Genomic DNA, 21468 nt, shown 5'->3' on the forward strand with positions numbered 1-21468 from the left:
TTCATATAGTCGGCGTTGACAAATTTTTTCACAGCTTGTGACTCTGTAATTTCATTCTTTCTTCTGTCAGTTATCAGCTGTTACTTTTAGCTTGCTTTAGAAAAAAATTGTAAAAAAAGTATATTTGATTAAAGTTATTTTCTAAGTTTTATTAAAAATGCATTTACTTTCTTTTAAAAAAATCCGCAATTACTTTTTGGGCAACCCAATAATTATGGGCGAAGCTTAATCATTTTTGGCTAAGAAAATACATATTTTCTGTATGAGCGTTTTTATTTGCAAATAACTTTTTTTCATGATGTATGTAGCAATTAAAACAAACATTCGCATTTGTAGTTGCAAGAAAAAATTTACCAATGCCTATTATGTACCCCTATTATGCAAAGAAATTTTCATTTGAGCTGCGTACCTGCAAGCGAAATTTTTGGCAACGGTACCAGTAACGACTATTTCGTTTGGAATATGTCGATGCATTTCTTAGGGTAACGAAAATTTCGCCAGAGGTGCATAATGCGCTTAACGAAAATTTCGCTTAGGATATGTCAATGTATTTCTTATGGTAACGAAAATTTCACCAGGGGTGCCCTTTCAGTCATACTATCGTTGTCTTTTTTTGGATATATTTTTTCATTCACATTTACTTACTTCTCCATGCCGCCATTGTAAAATAAATTGTCCGGTAAGCCACGCAAATGATTATGTGAGAAGTCAACGACCCTCAAGGCACGTATGGGTTTGAAGACTTCTTGAGGTATATCAGTCAAATGATTGTAATGGAAATAGATCAACTGAAAAATGAAAATACAACATGTTATAGTGATTCCCCGGATGACATGCGTGCAACGATAATGGACATTAAAATGAAATCTAAACCACCTGTAATTCTTTGGTATTTTTGAAAGCATCAAAATCCAATTCTCGTATATAGTTATGGGAAATATCCAACCACTGTAAATGTGGCATATTACCAAAGACATCACGTGTGACGTTCTGAAATTGGAAGTTAAAAAGAAAATTGAGAAAAATTATTTGAATATAAATAAAAACAATTTCGAAAGAAAAATTTGAACATGAAAAAAACCTGCGACCAGATTAAAAAGCGGGAATGTTGAACCACCGATCTCCACCTCTTGCCTGACTTAATCGAAAAATAACCATCGATATCATTAATATTTTAATGGTGATGAGAAAATGATAAGAGAATTCGGTGCCTTCGATTTACAATTGCGATTGTTTGCCCCTGCAGATAATTGGTTCTCCTCTCCTTGCTCAGATCATAATGAGCCATATTTATTATACCCACCACCGAAGGATGGGGGTATATTCATTTTGTCATTCGATTTGCTACACATCGAAATATCCATATATATATTCTTGATCAGCGTAAAAATCTAAGATGAATTAGCCATGTCCGTCCGTCTGTCTGTTGGAATCACGCTACAGTCTTTAAAAATAGAGATATTGAGCTGAAATTATGCACAGATTCTTTTTTTTGTCCAAAAGCAGATTAAGTTCGAAGGTGGGCTATATCGGACTATGTCTTGATATAGCCCTCATACAGACCGATCCGTCGATTTAGGGTATTAGGCCCATAAAAGCCACATTTTTTATCCGATTTTGCTGAAATTTGGGACAGTAAGTTGTATTAGGCCCTTCGACATCTTTCTTCAATTTGGCCCAGAAAAAAAAGAAAATTGAGAAAAATTATTTGAATATAAATAAAAATAATTTCGAAAGAAAAATTTGAACATGAAAAAACCCTGCGACCAGATTAAAAAGCGGGCACGTTGAACCAACGATCTTCACCTCTGGCCTGATATCATTAATATTTTAATGGTGATGAGAAAATGATAAGAGAAGTCGGTGCCTTCGATTTACAATTGCAATTGTTTGCCCCTGCAGATAATTTATTCTCTTCTACTTTCTCAGATCATAATGAGCCATATTTATTGTACCCACCACCGAAGCATGGGGGTATATTCATTTTGTCATTCCGTTTGCAACACATCGAAATATCCATATATATATTCTTGATCGGCGTAAAAATCTAAGACGAACTGGCCATGTCCGTCCGTCTGTCTGTTGAAATCACGCTACAGTCTTTAAAAATAGAGATAAAAAAGAGCTAAAACTTTGCAAAGATTCTTTTTTGTCCAGAAGCGAGTTAAGTTCGAAGATAGCTATATCGGACTATATCTTGATATAGCCCCCATATAGACCGATCCGCCGATTTAGGGTCTTAGACCCATAAAAGCCACATTTATTATCCGATTTTGCTGAAATTTGGGACAGTAAGTTGTATTAGGCCCTTCGACATCTTTCTTCAATTTGGCCCAGATCGGTCCAAATTCGGATATAGCTGTCATATAGACCGATCCGCCGATTTAGGGTTTTAGGCCCATAAAAGCCACATTTATTGTCCGATGTCGCCCAAATTTGGGACAGTGAGTTAAGGTTAGCCCCTCGACAAACTTCTGCAACATGGCACAGATCGGTTGAGATTTGGATATAGCTGCCATATAGACCGATCACTCGATTTATTGTTTTGGGCCCATAAAAGGCGCATTTTTCTCCGATGTCGCGGAAATTTGGGACATGCTTTTTGACATCCTTCTTCAATTTGGCTCAGGTCGGTCCAGATTTGGATATAGCTGCCATATAGACCGATCTCTCGATTTATGGCTTTGGGCTCATAAAAGGCGCATTTATTCTCCGATTTCGCCGAAATTCGGGACAGTGAGTTAAGGTAAGCCCCTTGACAAACTTCTACAATATGGCAGATATCGGTTTAGATTTGGATATAGCTGCCATTTAGACCGATCTCTCGATTTAAGGTTTCGGGGCCCATAAAAGGCTCATTTATTGTTCGATGTCGAAGAAATTTGGGGCAGTGAGTTTTGTTAGGCCCTTCGACATCCTTCTTTATTTTAGTTCAGATCGGTTCAGATTTGAATATAGCTGCCATATAAACCGATCTCTCGATTTAAGGTTTTGGGCCCATAAAAGGCGCATTTATTGTCCGATGTTACTGAAATTTGGGACATTGAGTTAAGTTAAGCTCTCGATATATTACTGCAATTTGGCCTAGATCGATGAAAATTTGCATATAGCTGCCATATAGGCCGATCTCTCCATATAAGGTTTTGGGCCCATAAAAGGCTCATTTATTGTACGATATCGCCGAAATTTGGGACATAGCTACTAAAAACCCAATATTTTGCTATACACAATTGAACAATGATTTGTACTTATTAGAATTTGGTCCAAATCGGAACATATTTCGATATAGCTGCTATGGGGCATAAGGTATTCATTATTCACCGGACTTTGACGACAGATGGTTTACATATATACCCGAGGTGGTGGGTATCCAAAGTCCGACCCCGCCGAACTTAACGCCTTTTTACTTGTATTTAAATGATTCGGTATTTACACTAAGCCTTTACTTACCATCAAGGCATTATAGCCCATATGCAAATGTGTAAGTGAACTTTCGGCGGGTCTAAAATATCCCGGATATATAATCGAGATATTATTGTGTGATAAATCCAGTATTTTAATATTTGAATGATACATTGAACCTGAAAGGATAATAAGCAGCAAGTAATAATATACTCAAAAAGTGATATAATTATTACCATGATCACCTCTTCCAGTCCATGATGAATTGTGCATTAACATTTTTATTTGATTGTGACTAACGTTCACCATCAAATTTGATAAGGTTCCAACCTAAAATTAAAAACGGCTTTTTTAAATGAAAAAAAAAGTTGGTCATTAACTCCCACCTGATCGAAATAATCGAAATTGAAATTTGGCAACATATTGAAAGCCATATCTAAAACTTCCAATTTTGGTAAATTCTGAAAAGATAAGAAAAGGGAACATTTTTATAAAATTATGTTAGGTATTCATATATCAAAGAATAATTATGAAATTTTACCAAGGGAAACTACGGGCCACAGAGCCAATGGGTCGGCAATGCAGATCGACGAATGAAGAAGAAGCCTAAGCCTTTTGATTTGGTAAAGTCCTAACCGGAAACCTAAATGATGTGGAACTCATCTGAGTCTCGTATGACAGAATCTGTGGAGCAAATTTAATACGAAGCAAATATCACTGCTCAGCATTTGAGTTAATTTGGGTGTCTGCTTCCATTGGATGACGAAATCCTCTGAAACTACCAGAAAAAACAACAACACACTTTTTCCGTGGCTAGGTTCCTTGCATCCCGGGCCGCGAAGGTAGAACCCTTCAAATCGTGTCGAAAAACGTTGACCTGCCACTGCACGGAAGGTGGGCGAAGAAAGCTGCAACGCTCAACGGCATACTCTTCTCGACTGACAAACGACACAATGGGAAACCATTGCCCACTCCATGGAAAATGCCGCAAAATCTGTACTTAAGTGCAGTACGCACCTTAAACGAAATTTTTGGTAGCATTCACGACATTTATGTTTTCCCTGGAAAACAGGTGTGTAGACTAAAAGATGACGACAAACATTGATTTGTAATTTTGCACGATTGCCGTTGCAGCTACTCCGTATGGAGCATTCCACTATCCGCAACCTGTGGACGCGCCCGGTAGCTCGCAGCTAAGCTTCTCATGACAGCAATGAACACCACACTCACTATTCCACCATGTGTGGTGCCCACAGCTATCCCGTGCCGGGTTTATATGGCAGCTATATCAGGTTATGAACCGATTTGCGCCATGCTTAGCACAGTTATTAGAAATCATACAAAACACCACATGCAAATTTCAGCCAAAACGGATGAGATCATCTTCCCCGACGCACCGATTTTACATAAGTGAGCTCGTAGTTCTATTATGATACTGAAAGCAGTACTGACCTCCTTCTTACTTCCTTTCAGTAATAGCCCCGTCTTCTCACGATCTGGATTTCCCCACACGATTTTCGCCGCCCTAACGACCGTTGCGCTGTTTCACAGGCTTACATGCGCATTCGTCGTTCACGTTCTTAACTCGGACTGCGTCGACCAGAAAGGCTTCAGGTTCACCAAGTTTATTGACGGCAGTTCTTTGGCCTTCACTTCCAAATGTTCTGCTTTCTCTGCTATGGCCCGGCACCCAAGCGATGCGGATCGTGCCATCCACCACCTTCGTCTTCTTCAAGAACAGGCAGATTTCAGTCTTCTCTGGGTTAATAATGAGACCCTAGGTCTAGCCCAGTCGTGTGCCATCTTCAAGACCCTTTCGGACCCTCTGTATAGCTGGTTCGGAAGTATTATAACATCGCCTTGGAAGTATTATAACATCGTCTAGTAGCAGACGGATTCAAATCCCTCCTCAGTCATCATCCGTAATACGTCATTTATGATGGCTACTCATAGGAGTGGCGATAAAATGAATGAAATATTGGATAAAGGGGCTCCAGATAGTCTGCCGCCTTCTGTAGTAACACCGAAAATATTATCAGGTTCGGGTGACTTAATTATAAATTAATTATAAACCTTCGATCAACGTCATTATTCCAAGATTCCCATCGAATCCTATGGAAAATAGGTTTTCATCAAAAGCCTCAACATGTCCTCCGTCGTCTCTGCTTTTACTCTCATGTCGTCTACTAACGTTTCGTTTTGGACATGAGTTTTTGAGAGAAACGTTTTAATCTTGGCTGCGTCATTAACGCTATCGACCTGTTCGCAGAAAAGCTTTCAGGAGGCACATTTTGCCACTCTAATAATTTTATTGTATTCCTTGAGCCGTGTGTAATACACATCTCAATATGCTTCCGCTTTTTTACAACGTGCTCCGTTAAAAAGTCTGTGGACGAATCTCCCCGGTCATCCAGGGTTTTTTTTGGGTTGATTTCCTTGCCCTAAGAGGACAACTATACTCGAAAGAACCCACCAGTGCAGTCGTTATCCTGTTGACATTGTCGTCAATGTCTTCTATGCTTGGACAATCTAAATTATCTTGCCCAAGTCTTCTTCTGAGTAGTCTTCCGAATTTTATTCAGTTGGTTTTCAACTTATCCCGGAAGCTATCGGATTCGGCGCTGGCCGTGCAATTCTAAACCTAATGAAGTGATGGTCAGAGAAAGAGTGTTCCATGGAGACGCTCCAATCCTTAACCTCATCAATTAGATTTTCCGAACACATCGTCATATCTATAACCTCCTCCCTAAACCTATTAACAAAGGTAGCGTCGGCATCTAATCTTAGAGAGGTTTCTGGCCGTGTGTCTATGAACCTGGAGAACCTAGATATACCGGTAGTCGAATACCTGGTCAAGGTCCTCAATCTATCTCTGAAAGCTCTTATAGTTAACGATGTATGGAGAATGGCGGAGTGCCGAGTAGAATAGACCGGATTATGTTCTCTCCCAGTAGCTAAGACGTTTGAGGAACTACTACTCACGAGCTTTAGACTTTAGATACATTCAGCCATGTCGAGCTTTTCGAGGACATTACCAGCCGAGCTTCAAACCAGTCCTATGTGAACCACTACCCCCACAGGGTAAACCATAGAGTTCCTCAAGGTTGGGTGCTATATAAAACGGAACCTTTTTCACATTTTTTATACCCTCCACTATAGGATGGGGGCATACTAATTTTGCAATCCATTTGTAACACATCAAAATATTGATATCAGACCCAACGTCTTGACATTCTTAGTCGATTTAGCCAAGTCCGTCCGTCTGTCTAGGCCCTCGAAATTTAAAACAAATACTTCCCATTAGTGTAGGTCGGTTAGGATTGTAAAAGGGTCACATCGGTCCATGTTTTGAAATAGCTAAACCAATCTGGGATCTTGACTTCTTAAGCCTCTAGACGTCGCAATTCTTATCCGATTTTGCTGAAGTATGTGTGAGGTGTTTTGTTTTGACTTCCAACTAAGTATGGTCTGTACTAAGTATGGTCTAAAACGGTTTATAACATGATATAGCTGCCATATAAGCCAATATCGGATTTTGACTTCTTGAACCTCTAGACGTCGCAATTTTTATGCGATTTTGCTAAAATTTTGTTTGAGATGTTTTGTTATGACATCCAACAACTGGGCTAAGTATGGTCTAAATCGGTTTGTAACCTGATATAACTGCCATATAAACCGATCTCAGATCTTGACTTCTTGAACCTTCAGAGGGCGTAATTTTTATACGATTTGGCTGAAATTTTACGTGAAGTGATCTGTTTTGATTTCCAACATCTACGCCAATTACGGTTTAAATAGGTTAATAACCTGTTATAACTCATGAGCCTCTAGAGGGGGTAATTCTTATCCGATTTGACTAACTAATCTTCAGCGTACGTACCAAATATGGTCTGAATCGGTCCATAACCTGATATAGCTCCCATATAAACCGATCTCCCGATTTTATTTCTTGAGCCGATTTAGCTGAAATATTGGATAATGACTTCTACTATGGTCTTCAACATCGAAACCAAATATGACCCGAATCGGTTCATAACAATTTTCAGCCATTGTCCTCTGTTTGCCTATAAACAAATACCAGGCAAACAACTTGACAAATGCGATCCATTATAAGAGATCGATGATTAGCAACGCCATCTTGTTGTTGTTGCTGTATCAGTGAGTTGTACACTGATGCGGCAACCCTTTCCGATGAAAAACTCCATTGGGTCAATACGGTAAGTACAACCGGCTGCCATGGAATTGTCACCATCGTTTAATCTGTCTTGGCCGCAATTAAAAAAATCGCTAGAGGTGCATATCCAGCTTTAAAATAAAGTTTTGCCATTTTTATTTGCTTGCTTGTTAAAGTTTTCTTTCAAATTACTATTTTAATTTTAACGGTTTCTCTCCACGGCATTTGTGCCTGTTTTATGTAGACTTTCATAGTTCACATAGTCGCTCGAACATCAATTGAACGCCGTCCATTGCCTATGTTCAACATAACGATAACTCGCATGTGCCGCCGGTTGTCAATCACTCATATATATCGAAATGTATTTATCGAAATGAAAAAAACCTGAATATACAACAACAAATTGCAGAAATTCTAATCGCGACAACAAATTATTAATTAGTAAAATTATATTTGCGCTCTTCGCCCCGCTGCTTTGCGGAAGTACATAACGCGACGAAATGGAATATGTCAAACGCCGGTATACCGGCGACTATAACAAATCAAATTTGTGTCGGTTTTGTGGATCCGAAGATAAGGAAAATGTAGATATTTTTTTGTCCAAAAGGCAGGGACCATCCTCATCATCTTCGGACAAGGGAAGTAGTGGTAGTGGAGTAAGCGGGGCTGAAGATTTATTGAATAAAATATCAACAGTTTATCCCTTTGTGGTAAGTAAATGCGGTTAATTACACGCCTCAATAGTTAAAGGATAATTGAGGTGTTGTTGTTTACTAATGCGCTATTGTACATTCTTGTGATGTGTATTTTGTGTTCCACTTTCAATAGATGTATGAGAACGATCCATTGCCACAACACATTTGTCCCAAATGTATTACGAATGTTCAAACGCTGTATCAAGACATACAAGAAGTGCTGAGACATCAGAAAAAGTTGATGAACTTAATACGCATTGATGAGCCGCATCATGAATACTTCCGAATATTAAATGAAATTGAGGTAATAGCCTAATTTTTTTCTTTAAATTTAAAGTGTAGTGAGAACGTGATTGCGATCTATTATGATAATGAGTCTTGACTTAAGTTAGCTTGTTCACTTTTTTCTGCGGCGGATGCCTTGGTCTCTTCTTTGAACCCCTATTGTTCTTCGTTGTTGCGTATACCTACACTCATTTTACACGAACATGTTTTTGTACAAGGCGAGTTTCTCTCGTGTTAAAGGCTGCCGCCCGATTCAGTTTGAATTCAGTAGTTGTGTTTCTTTTTTTAGACCATACACTATGGAATGGTTAGAATATGCTCATTTCGTTTACAACACTACGAATTATTGCTCTATACAAGGTACATGGCTAGTTTAAGTGGGTTTACAAACGTATGTCCGTCCATCTAACAGGATGATTTTCGAACGCTATAAACATAAATACTCATAATGAATGTAGATCATTTAAAATCGTCGGATCACATTTGGATTTAGTTTTTATATAGAGAAGACGTGGCGCTGTGAATGTATGCCTATGGCATTTAACACCTGAGTTCAAATCCAGGCGAGAACGTCAGAAAACATTTTCAGTGGTGGTTATCGCGTCACTAAAGTTGGTGACATTTTTGAGGTATTCAGCCGTTTCAAACTTCTATGTTCAATAAGGACGCTTTGTGCTACGCTGTTGAGACAGCGGCGCAAATTCTGGGTGCTTGGATAGTGCCATCGAGTCGCGGCACTTTCCATACAGGACTCCCCGGGGGAGGTGGCCATTGAATTGATACCATGAATTTCAATTGACTCGATAAGGAAGATTGTGACTAGAGGAACAACAACACAGTTATTTAACCACTTTTTGTAGCTGCAGAGTAACAATTGATTTCTCAGGACTATTGAAGAGGAATGGGTTAAGAGCGTAGCCTACGCGGATTACGTTTCATCATGGTGGATGACCGTTTCTCTCTACTATTGTCGCATATCATTAGAGTTCTTCGTGGAAGCTGCCTAGATGGCGATGGCCAATAGGTTTGGCATAAACCCCAGATATACGGAGCTGATAATATTCAATGAAAGGAATATTCACCAAAAGTAACATTCTCATGGCAGCCGGTTGTACGTACCGGTTTGACCCGATGAAATCCTTCGTTGGCGCTTTAGTGTACTATACAGTGCTACAAGATCAAGCGGCATATCAAGCAGGTCTATACAACATTCATACAGACACGGTAGCAGATGCGGTAAATGGCTACCGGGTGAAGGTAGTCCTTGGAGAACGATCGCCTCCCATTGCACCTGAAGAAATTGACCTCCCCCTGCAAACCAGAGTAGTTCTGGCTCAATAACGTTCCGGCAAATGCAGCCGTCTCAACTCCTCCGACGGCAAGATGTATGTCCTGTTTAACTGCACTGCCAGACCCACTTGACTCAGACCCAGATCCCTGTGGATGCACCCCATCTTAGTCGCAAAGTTCCTGGGTCTTGGCACTCAACAGAAACAAGCAGACTAAAGATAGAAAACAATAAACTGCTAAAACAACAACAACAACAACTGCCCAGCCAGACCCACTCGACTCAGACCCACATCCCTGTGGACGCACCCCATCTTAGTCGCAGAGTTCCTGGGCCTTGACACCCAACAGAACCAACCAGACGAAAGATAGAACACAACAAACTCCTACAACAACAACTAAAAGGAAACAAATTTGGTGATTATTGTGGACCAGGTTCAAAAGTAAAACTGCTGCATGCACCGATTACATCTCATGGATATCACTCACTATAATAGACTTGGTGCAGGCAATACAAACGAAATAAAGGTCAAATATCATTCCCGGATCGGACCAAGAGCAGACGAACAAGTTACACCGGTATTAATCTCTCCCAGTACAAAGAAATGACGAAGCAGACTACTAAGGTGGCAAACCTTGTACGATGAAGGACTATTTGTTGTAGCCACATACTTTCATGTGTGGGTAGCAAACGTTGGCGATCTTCCTCTTAGGAGTTAGGTCATTCCGCCACAATAACCTGATCGCTGAGGAAACGATGAAGGACGACATTGGGTCAATACGTTCCATTGAACTGGCTACTATCAAATTTCAAATATTTTACTAAACCAACCACCATAGGATGGGGTATACTAATTTCTTCATTCCGTTGGTAACACCTTGAAGCATTCGTCTAAGACCCCATAAAGTATATATATCCTTGATCGTCATGACATTCTAAATCTATGCAGCAATGGCCATCCGTCCGTATGTGGAAAACACTCTAACTTTCGAAGGAGTAAAGCTAGGCTCTTGAAAATTTTGAAGAAATACTTCTTATCAGTGTAGGTCGGTTGGGATACTAAATGGGCCATATCGGCCCATGTTTTGATACAGCTACCATATAAACCGATCTTGGATCTGAACTTCTTGAGCCACTTCCAAAAGCTGTGCTAAGTATGGTTTAAATCGGTTCACAACCTGATATTGCTGCCATATAAACCGATCTTGGATCTTGATTTCTTGATTTCTTGAGCCAATCGAGTGCGCAATTCTCATCCGATTTGGCTGAAATTGTGCATGAAGTGTTTTGCTATGACTTTAAATGACTGTGCTAAGTATGGTCTAAATCGGGCCATATCTGGTCTGGGATCTTGACTTTTTAAGCTTCTAGAGGGTACAATTCTTGTCCGATTTGGCTGAAAATGGTATGAATAGATATATAGCCTGATACAGCTCCATACAAACCAATCTCCCAATTATGCTTCTTGAGCCTTTACAAGGCGCAATTCTTATCCGAATGGACCCAATGATGACTGCTACTATGGTCTTCAACATTCAATTAATTTATGGTCGGACTATAACTTGACATAACGCCAATAGCATAACAATTCTTATCCATTATTCTTTGTTTGCCTAAAAAGAGATACCGCAAAGATCTCGACAAATGGGATCCACGGTGGAGGATGTATAGGTCCGGCCGAAATTAGAACGCTCTTACTTGTTTTTTTTTTCGGTCGCATAAGCTGGCTAACTAACCGATCTACGATCTAAAAGCTTCTGCATATTCTCAAGTGAAACTGGATCAGAAACTTTTAGTGATGTTTACTAACATTTCAATTTTTCTTTTTTAACTACATTGCAGAATTCAGCAAAATCCACAAAAATGTTTATAAAGGCTTCCTATGATGTTGACATCAACCAAAACACTCCCATCAAGTTTTTAACATTTCCTCCAAATGAAAATTTAAACAAGGCACTGACATCCTCGACTTCCAGTCTTAATACGAAACCAGTCAATGAAAAATTGGTGCAGAATATACAAACGAAACTAGAGCTTAACGGGTTTACCATAAAGCGCATTAAAGTGGCGCAAGTGGAAAACAAATCCGATGCTTCTATTTCATTAGACGAAGAAGACGACGAGGAGGAGGAGGTAAATTGCTCATATTGCACCAAGGTATTTGCATCACAAAAGGATTTGGCCTTGCATCAGGTAACTCACATGAAAGTCTCCACCGATAAAATCTTTGAGAAGCGTTTGCTGCCCAAAAACTGGCGCAGAGGTCGTCTTATCTGTGTCAATAATGAGAAAAACATACGATGCCTAAACTGTTGGCAAGTCTTTAGGGATAATAAATCCATACTCCATCATTGGTCATCTAGCGATTGTTTCTATTATTGCTTCATATGTAGCAAAGAGTTTCCACATTCACCCAAACTGCTGAGGGAACATATGCCAATGACTCATGGAATAACGTTCCGTTCTATAATGAAGCAATTCTTTGCCAACCGCACCACACCTACAGTAAAAATGTCAATAATTCAGCAGCAGCAACCAACATCATCATGGAGAATGCCAAGCCAACAGAGTGAACTGAGACCTATGCACCCCATTAACATAAATGTGAAGCCACCTCATAAGAAGAAAAGAAAGAACTACTACAGAATGGGAAAGGTAAGATAAAATCGTAATTTTATATAAGCAGTTAAGAAAAAAAAATATATCCTTTTATTAAAATTTCTAGAGTTCAACTAAAAACGATGATGGCACCTTTTCTTGCAACATCTGCCATAAAGTCTTTTCGAATTACCGATCCAGTAATTCTCATATGCGCATTCACAATATACCCGATGTGTATGATGACCGCAAAAAGGATAGCTACTCCAACAACGATGAGTTACTGTTACCAGATATTCTACCATTTAGCAGCAGCGACAGTGGCATTAGCTCCACACACCATGCAGCGTCATCATCGACAGCACCAGTACCCATAGCATTCAATCAGGCGCGACCAAGTATTCCTCAAGCCGTTAGGCCACCTTATAAAATCATCACCAACAATGGTCCATTGCGTGGCATCAGAACTAAAATAGTACAGAAGCGTAGAGATTTCATGACCAGCGGTAGTGGCAGTGGCAATGAAAGTTCTTTAAGCATGAGCCCATTTGAACCTAGGAACTCATCGACGCCATGGTCCAGTCAGCAGAATGCCTATCAACAGCGTTACAATTGGTCTCCCTCCATGGAAAGGGAACGAGCGCCCGTGACCGATTATACACCCACACACACTGTAGTAAAATCAGAACCGCTTGATCATGCCTCGGCTGATGGTACCGACTATAATCAATTGACGTGCTTCATATGTAAGGACACCTTTGCCAGTTCTAAAGAGTATCGAATGCATGCAATGTTTGTCCACAATATAAATGATGAGTAATATTAGGATAAAAAAAAAAACAAAATACAGCCATGTCTATGCAACAAGCAGCGGCTTTAATTTACGTATATTCTTTTTTATCATATAAGCGTCATTCATTCTCATAAACACACACACACACACAACATATATTTATAAGAAAATTATTATTTTTTAATGTATGTAAGTTCTTGATGAAGTTCTTTAAATATATTTGTGCAATTAAGATTACAACAAAAAATATACATATATAATAACGATAAAATGTCTGAAAAAAAAACTCAATGGTCAAAACTATGGGGTGATAACTATCTTCCTCAACATAATCTCAAAAGGAATCAAAAATACAGAAAACGAAAGCGGAAAGGAATAACTATGAGAACCACACGAATTGGAACTTTTAGCTCCGATCTATGTAGCATTCGTCGTTATCATGAGAAACGCATCTACAGCATCTAGTCGAATGCTCCATACGGAGTAACAGTAATTGCAGTCGCGAACCATCAGCGGTCTTGGGTGGAGAGTCAGTGAGAGCCCGTGCGGCGCAGTGTCACGGCCGTGGCCAAAAATGGCAAAAGTTAACATATTCGGAATGCAAAGTTTTGGCAGCAATTTACTAGAAAACATTCCATTAATTGTAAATGTAAAATTTGGTTTGAGTATGTAGTTTTCGAAGTTTTGTGTATGTAGGAGTTCAACTCCATTAATTTTTGATTATTCCTTGTTTTTTCTTGTTTAATGACGAAAATTAAAAACTGCATCTGTTCTCATAATTTTAATATTTCGAGTAACGGTCGGTATGAAAGTGAGTCAGTTGGTTAGTTTGGGATGTAAATATTGCTACAGTATGTTTTTTTGAATACAAACATTGATCATATGGACTTTTAAAAGGGTCATTATTTAGATATTATCTTTTTGGCAACACTGGTTTAAACAGCTCACGCACGTTTCGTGTTTTGTTTCACTGTCAAACATCTTCAGTTTGGTCTATAATTTAACCATGAATCGTGCTTGTTCTTAGATAACTCTCATTTATCTATATTCACAGGCGCCACCAACAAATATATGTGCGAAGTTCAAATTCAAATAGACGGGTTAGTGGCGCTGATGAACATGGATAAATGAGAGTTATCTAAGAACATGCCGCAAGCAGAATTCTGCTCTCAATTGCACGCAGTTTGCGTCGCTTGCATTTTTTTATATGCATTATTACCTTACCCGTGAAGGAAACTATGGCGTAATGCACGTATATAGGGTTTTGGCAGTCTTAGCTTCCAATATGCGTATCTTTCTTTCTGTTATTTCTTTTCCTTTTGCTGTACATTTGTTTGTATTTTGTCGGCAGAGCTGCTTGCTTTGAAGAAAGACAATAATTACCGACACCTATAAGTTTAACATTGGGAGGCCATCGTAGCGCAGAGGTTAGCATGTCCACCAATGACGCTGAACGCCTGGATTCGAATCCTGGCGAGAACATCAGAAGAAATTCGGTGGTTTTCCTCTTCTAATGCTTCCAACTTCTCTCCAAAGAGATGCCGAACTGCGGCAAGCCGTTCGGACTCGGCTATGAAACGAAGGCCCCTTATTATTAAGCTTAAACTTGAATCGGACTTCTGAAGGGGGTGCAGACCCTCCCCCTTATCCTAATTTTCAGACACGCCAGATCTCTGAGATGATCTGATATGCAATTTTCGAACTAAGTGTTTGGGGGACCACACCAATCCCCAAAACACCCCTAAAGAGAACATATTTACCGACCATGGCTAAATGTGACTTAAATGAAAGGTATTTGCAAGTAGAATACGAATTTGGCTTCCAAATGTGTGACCAAGTTTCTGGCGTCCACCTCTTACCCAAAACACCCCCCAAACAGGTCTTATTTACTGACCATGGCAATATGGGGCTTAAATAAAAGTTATTTAAGTGTAGAATATGAATGCGATATCCAAATGTGGGACCAAGTATTTGGGGGGCAAATATACGACCATAGCACAATGGGGCTGAAATGAAAGGTTTTTGAGAGTAAAGCACGAATCTGATATCAATATTCGAAAAAAGTGTCTATGGCGCCACCCAAAAAGGACGTATTTGCTGACCATTACAATATGGGGAGGAAGAGGTATTTTAGATTGGAACACGAATCTGATATATATTTTCAAGGCCAAGTCACTGAGTGGCCGCATCACTTCCCAAAACACCTCCCAAACCGGACATGTTTGCAGTCTATGGGAATATGAGGCTCAAACGTAAGGTATTTGGTAGTAGACCACGAATCTGATATCAATACATATTTGCTGATTTTTGCAATAAGGGGTTTAGCTAAAAAATATTTGAGATTAGAAGACAAATTCGATACCCAATTTTGGGGGCAATACCCTGAAGCCAATGACCTTTAAACATTCGAGCGAATTCGTAGACCAATAAAAATAATACGGGATTCATATAGCCATTTATTTTGTTATGCTATTAGTCAAGCGATATACTATTTTTTGCAGCATGGTATTTTCAAGTTTGGTTTGTTTCTCTTTCGAGACGAGCTCAATGATTGGAGATGCAAATGGAAAAGAAAAGCCAAAGATAGCAACACACACCAACCACTATGGGACAATCCCATGGCAGCCGGTTGTACGTACCGGATTGACCCGATGGAATCTTCATCGGCAAGGGCTGCCGCCTCAGTGTACGTGTTCGTCTTTTTTCGTCATGGGAGAGGCACATCCCGGAGTGCCTTCTCCGTATGCTTTTGGTCCGTGCCGGGATTGAAAAGAACCCCGGACCCTGGTTCTGTTCCGTTTGCCAGAACCGCCTTCATCATCGGTCAGTGTCGGTGAGGTGTAACAGGTGCTTGGAGTGGGTACATTTCCGTTCTTGCTCTGGCCTAACTTCGCTACGGGAGTATAGTCATACTGGCTATGTCGCTAGGTGCTGTGCGAACTCAGCCAGCAGTGGGTCACAAGCGTCGCCGTCGTCGCCTTCGGCGTCCTCGTCGTCGGACTATGTGACCCCCCCGACTTCTCCCGTACGGCAATTTATGCAAAGACAGCACCCTAGCCCTACTATTGCCAGGCCAGTGTCGGGAAATGTATCGTTCCTGCAGTTAAACTGCAATGGACTGCGAGGCAAGATTGATGAGATTGTGGATTTTATGAGTCGGAAGAGCATATCGGTCGCAGCGATCCAGGAGACAAAGCTGACTAACACCTGCAGCTTGCACAGTTGTCACGGCTACAATGTGCTACGTAAGGATCGCTCAAGGAATGGAGGTGGGGGATTGGCCTTCGTTATACACCATTCCGTGCAGTATAGACCTATCTCGCCTGCGCTTGACGCTAGTGACCCATACATGGAATGTATGGGGGTAGCAGTCAAGTCTGGTACTGCCGAGATAGAGATATACAACGTGTATATACCGCCGGTTGGCAGCTGTGTCCCGATTAATGGCCAGGCCTACAGCCCCGACATAAGTGGGTTGCTATCTGGCCATAGTCGTCTGGTTCTGGGGGATTTCAATGCACATCACTCGTCATGGCATTCTCCCCTAGGCAACGACCAGCGTGGCATAGCTTTGGCAGAGCAGATAGATAGCTCCACGTTTTGCACGGTGAATGAGGATGCCCCCACTAGGATTACGAGGAGGTGCAGCAGCTCGCCAGACATCTCAATCGCATCCCCTGATCTCCTGAGTGACGTATCCTGGCAAGCCGTCATCTCTTTGGGGTCAGACCACCTCCCCATAATCCTCACCATCGACCGACCACCCGACTTCATAACCTCTGAGCGCCGAACGTTCATCAACTATAAGAAGGCCAATTGGACTGGCTTCAGAGAGTATACCAATCGCCGCTTCAATGTACTGCCACCCCCCTCTGATGTGCTTGTGGCCGAGAGGAAATTCCGAGACATCATCAACGCAGCAGCCGCTCGCTTTATTCCAGCCGGTCGAATACCGCAAGTGCGACCCAATTTCCCGGCGCAAGCAGTGGTACTCGCAGACGAGCGTGATGGGATTCGTGCTATGGACCCCGCTAACCCCAGAATCAGCGAGCTGAATCTGGAAATAAACAGGGTAGTCAACGAACATAAGCGGAATTTGTGGCTGGAACACTTGGAGCAATGTAACTTAGGCACCGGTGCAGGCAAATTGTGGGCCACTGTTAAGTCTCTCTCGAACCCCGGTAGACGGGACGACAGGACCTCAGTCACTTTTGGCGAGTTAACCGTGACTGATCCGAAGAGATGCGCCAGGTTGTTCAACCGTCAATTTATCGTGCATCCCGAGAGAGACAGGGCAAGGAGGAGAGCCATTCGCCGTATTCGTGGTCTCCGAGCCGATGAACAGCCATCACAATTTACCGTGGGCGAAGTTACGAATGTCATCCGTGGCGCCAAATCTTCCAAGGCGTTGGGCCCCGACGGAATCTCTACATTGATGCTGAAGAATCTGGATTTACCTGGAGTTGAGTACCTTACCACTGTCCTTAACCTGTCATTGAACACTCTTATAGTTCCCGATGTCTGGAAAATGGGCAGAGTGATCCCGCTACTGAAGCCTGGTAAAGACCCGAGTTTGGGGGAGTCGTACAGACCGATCTCCCTTCTCTCACCAGTGGCTAAGACGCTTGAGGCATTACTCCTCCCGAGCCTCGTAGGAGAATTTCCATTCGCCGAGCATCAACACGGATTTCGGAGACTGCACAGCACAACAACAGCTTTGCATGCCATCACCACACACATTTGCCGTGGCTTCAATCAACCCAGGCCATGTGATAGGACGGTCCTCGTGGCATTGGACCTATCGAAGGCATTCGACACGGTCAGCCATGCCAAATTATTTGAGGACATCGCCAACACGTCCCTCCAGCCAGGCCTTAAACGTTGGGTCGCGAATTATCTGTGTGGCCGCCAGTCATTTGTGGAATTTAGGGATAAGAAGTCAAAACACCGTAGAGTGAAACAGGGAGTTCCCCAAGGCGGGGTGATATCTCCGGCTCTGTTTAACCTCTACCTTTCCTCCATCCCACCTCCTCCAGACGGCATAGAGATCGTATCATATGCGGACGACTGTACGATCTTGGCATCAGGCCCCCCACCCATTGATGACATCTGCGATAGGTTGAACGTCTACCTCAACGAGCTTGCCTCATATTTCGCTGCAAGAAATCTGAAGATATCCGCCACCAAATCTTCAGCCACACTGTTCACTACAAATACGCGTGAGGTGAATTCTGAGCTGACTGTGATGGTCGATGGAGAATTGATTCCGACCATCAAGTGTCCCAAAATACTTGGCGTCACATTTGACAGCTCCTACACTTTCTCCCCACATGCCACAGCAATCTGCAATAAAGTCAAAAGTAGAAACAAGGTCCTCAAGTCACTCGCTGGCAGCACTTGGGGTGCAGACAAAGAAACCTTGTTGACCACGTACAAAGCAATTGGCCGGTCTGTGGTAAGTTATGCAGCGCCAGTGTGGTCACGTCAGCTTTGTGACACGCAGTGGAATAATATTCAGATCTGTCAGAATGCCGCCCTCCGAACTGCGACGGGCTGCCTCCTTAGTTCTCATGTGGACCACCTCCACCAGGAGACAAAGATCCTACCAGTGCGAAGACATAACTACATGCTGTCTAAGCAATACCTTTTGGGCTGTTATCGCAGAAATCATCCAAATCATCATCTTGTGGATAGATACCCACCGCCCAGAAGCCTTAAGGTAGATCTACATGATCTAGAGCGTGAGGTCCAGCGCTACAAGAGAGAACCTCTAGATCAAGCGGCATATCAAGCGGGTCTGAACAACATTCATGCAGACACGGTAGCAGACGCGTTAACTGGCTACCGGGTGAATGTAGTCCTTGGAGTACGACCGCCACCCATTGCACCCGAAGAAATCGACCTCCCCCGGCAAACCAGAGTGATTCTGGCTCAATTACGTTCCGGCAGATGCAGCCGCCTCAATTCCCACAGAGCTAGGATTGATGCCGACGTGCAAGATGTATGTCCCGACTGTAACCAGGGACCGCACGATACACGTCACCTGTTTAACTGCCCGGCCAGACCCACTCGACTCAGACCCAGATCCCTGTGGACGCACCCCATCTTAGTCGCGGAGTTCCTGGGTCTTGACACTCAACAGAATCAAGCAGACGAAAGATAGTACACAATAAACTGCTACAACAACAACAACAACAACAACCACTATGGGACGCCAATCCCAAGGCAGCCGGTTGTAGGTACCGGATTGACCCGATGAAGTCCTTCATCGGCAAGGGCTGCCGCCTCAGTCACAACACACTGCTACAACAACAACAACAACAACAACTATGGGACGCAATCCCATGGCAGCCGGTTGTATGTACCGGATTGACCCGATGAATTCCTTCATCGGCAAGGGCTGCCGCCTCAGTGTACCACACACTGCTACTACAACAACAACAATAACAGCTATGGGACGCGTTTCGTCTTTGGTTAGAAGACTTTTCAATCATATTAGGTGTGATGTCTTCAAGGGCCGTGTGTTGGTATGTTGTATTTGAATCGTATTAATAGCGAAAAACGCATCTATGATACAATTACCACATTAAACACGCTTGACAACCCTGTCCATTAGCTGTACTTTTCCCCATGCATGTATTTTTGTGTAAGTGGCGCAGCGGAGTGGGCCCGGTTCAGCTAGTAATTGCAAATTTTTGCCCATGAACATTCCACTAAGGAATAGAGGCAAACTTCTCACATATCAATGAGTGCAGTCCAATTCAAGTTTAAGCTCAATGAAAAGGGCCTCCTTTTTATAGCCGAGTCCGAACGGCGTGCCGCCGTGCGACACCTCTTAGGAGAGAAGTTTTAGAAGTTTAAATTAATAGTACCTCACAAATGTTTCCAGTATTGGGAGGGGAAAACAACCACTGAAATTTTTTTCTGATGGTCTCGCCAGGATTCGAACCCAGGCGTTCAGCGTCATAGGCGGACATGGTTTTCTCTACGCTACGGTGGCCTCCAGTTAGTAGCTTATATAAACAGATCTCCCAATTTAGAGACTTGAGCTCATAAAAAGCGCATTTATTATCTGATTTCGCTGAAACTTTTCAATGTGACCTTTGTTAGGCTTCTCGATATCCGTGTCTGCCCTATAAGGTTCCGATCGGTTTATAGTTGCATATACCTGTCATATACTTGTATACCAATCTCCCGATTTTAGCCCTTGGGCCCATAAAAACGGCGTTTATTACCCAATTTCACTGCAATTTGACACAGGGTGCTCTGTTAGGCCCTTCGACATCCGCGTTCAATATGGCCCCATTGGTCTTTATTTGGATATAGCTGCAATAAAGACCGATATCTCTATTCTAGATCTTGAGCCCATAAAAGGTCACTTTGCGACATCCGTACCATATATGGTTACATGAGTCTTATTTGGATATAGCTGCGAAAAAAGGAATATTCTTATTTTCAAACTTATGCATTGAACTCCATTTATTAGACCACTCGCCATCCATGCCGAGCTTGGTCCAAATCGGACCATATTTCGAAATAGCTGCTATGGGTTCATAAATTATGCATTTTACACTAGATTATGATGAAAAGTGGTTAACAAATATTTGTTAAGTGTATTTGGTACCTGTCAATCCGAATTTGAGGGCAATAATTTTAATCTTCTACAAAAACTTTTCATTGGAGCCCTATTTTGAACAAAACATCCTACATGTCCGTTTGAGTTTCTCTTAAGTGACCTAGGAATTTCAATTGACCCGGTTAATCTACACGTGGCTTTGGGTTTTTTTGGGTAGGCTACACCTGCCCCAAATTTGAATATCAGATTCGTACTCCACTCGCCTACATGACACAAATAATAATCAAAGTAAAAAATTGTACTCAACGGACCATATTTCGAAATAGCTGCTAGGTGGGTATGCAAAGTTTGACCCGGCCAAACTAAATGCCTTTTTGCTTGTTCAAATTAAATTGTTTGTATCTATCACACGATGTGTACATCTTTCAGAGTTGTTAACTTTGAAAATATTTACGACAATACATATCGGGTGATAGCAGCTTTAATCACTTACCTGAAACGATTCTTCAGCCAAATTGTTTAATTTATTTCCTCGTAGACTTAAATGTTCCAATTCATCCAGATTCATAAAAGCCCGACGTTCAACACGTTCTATTTTATTATCGTCCAAATGTAATTTTCGCAAGGCCTAAACGCATTGAAGCAAAATCACCAATT

The 21468-nt window shown here is 41.8% G+C and overlaps 2 protein-coding genes across 6 annotated transcripts in view; one reads left to right on the plus strand and one right to left on the minus strand.

Moving 5' to 3' along the window:
* The window catches only part of LOC106082186 (chaoptin), a 65307-nt gene that overhangs the window by 16672 nt on the left and 27167 nt on the right, over positions 1-21468 (minus strand). For 4 of the 5 annotated variants that reach the window (XM_013244556.2, XM_013244554.2, XM_013244555.2 and 1 more), the window contains exons 9-14: positions 21305-21439; positions 3789-3863; positions 3639-3732; positions 3451-3581; positions 877-990; positions 646-788 (exon numbers count right to left, since the gene is read on the minus strand). In XM_013244556.2, coding sequence (XP_013100010.1) covers positions 646-788; positions 877-990; positions 3451-3581; positions 3639-3732; positions 3789-3863; positions 21305-21439 — 692 coding nt within the window. The remainder of the gene's footprint in view (positions 1-645; positions 789-876; positions 991-3450; positions 3582-3638; positions 3733-3788; positions 3864-21304; positions 21440-21468) is intronic. The other variant, XM_013244553.2, reaches the window with a different exon arrangement.
* LOC106082187 (uncharacterized) lies at positions 7936-13419 on the plus strand. The gene is made up of 4 exons (XM_013244557.2): positions 7936-8286; positions 8405-8575; positions 11687-12499; positions 12570-13419. Exons 1-4 carry the CDS (start codon positions 8077-8079, stop codon positions 13260-13262), a joined length of 1887 nt encoding a protein of 628 aa, XP_013100011.2. The 5' UTR covers positions 7936-8076; the 3' UTR covers positions 13263-13419.

Source organism: Stomoxys calcitrans, chromosome 2 (assembly GCF_963082655.1).
Source record: "Stomoxys calcitrans chromosome 2, idStoCalc2.1, whole genome shotgun sequence".
Taxonomy (NCBI): Eukaryota; Metazoa; Arthropoda; class Insecta; order Diptera; family Muscidae; genus Stomoxys; species Stomoxys calcitrans.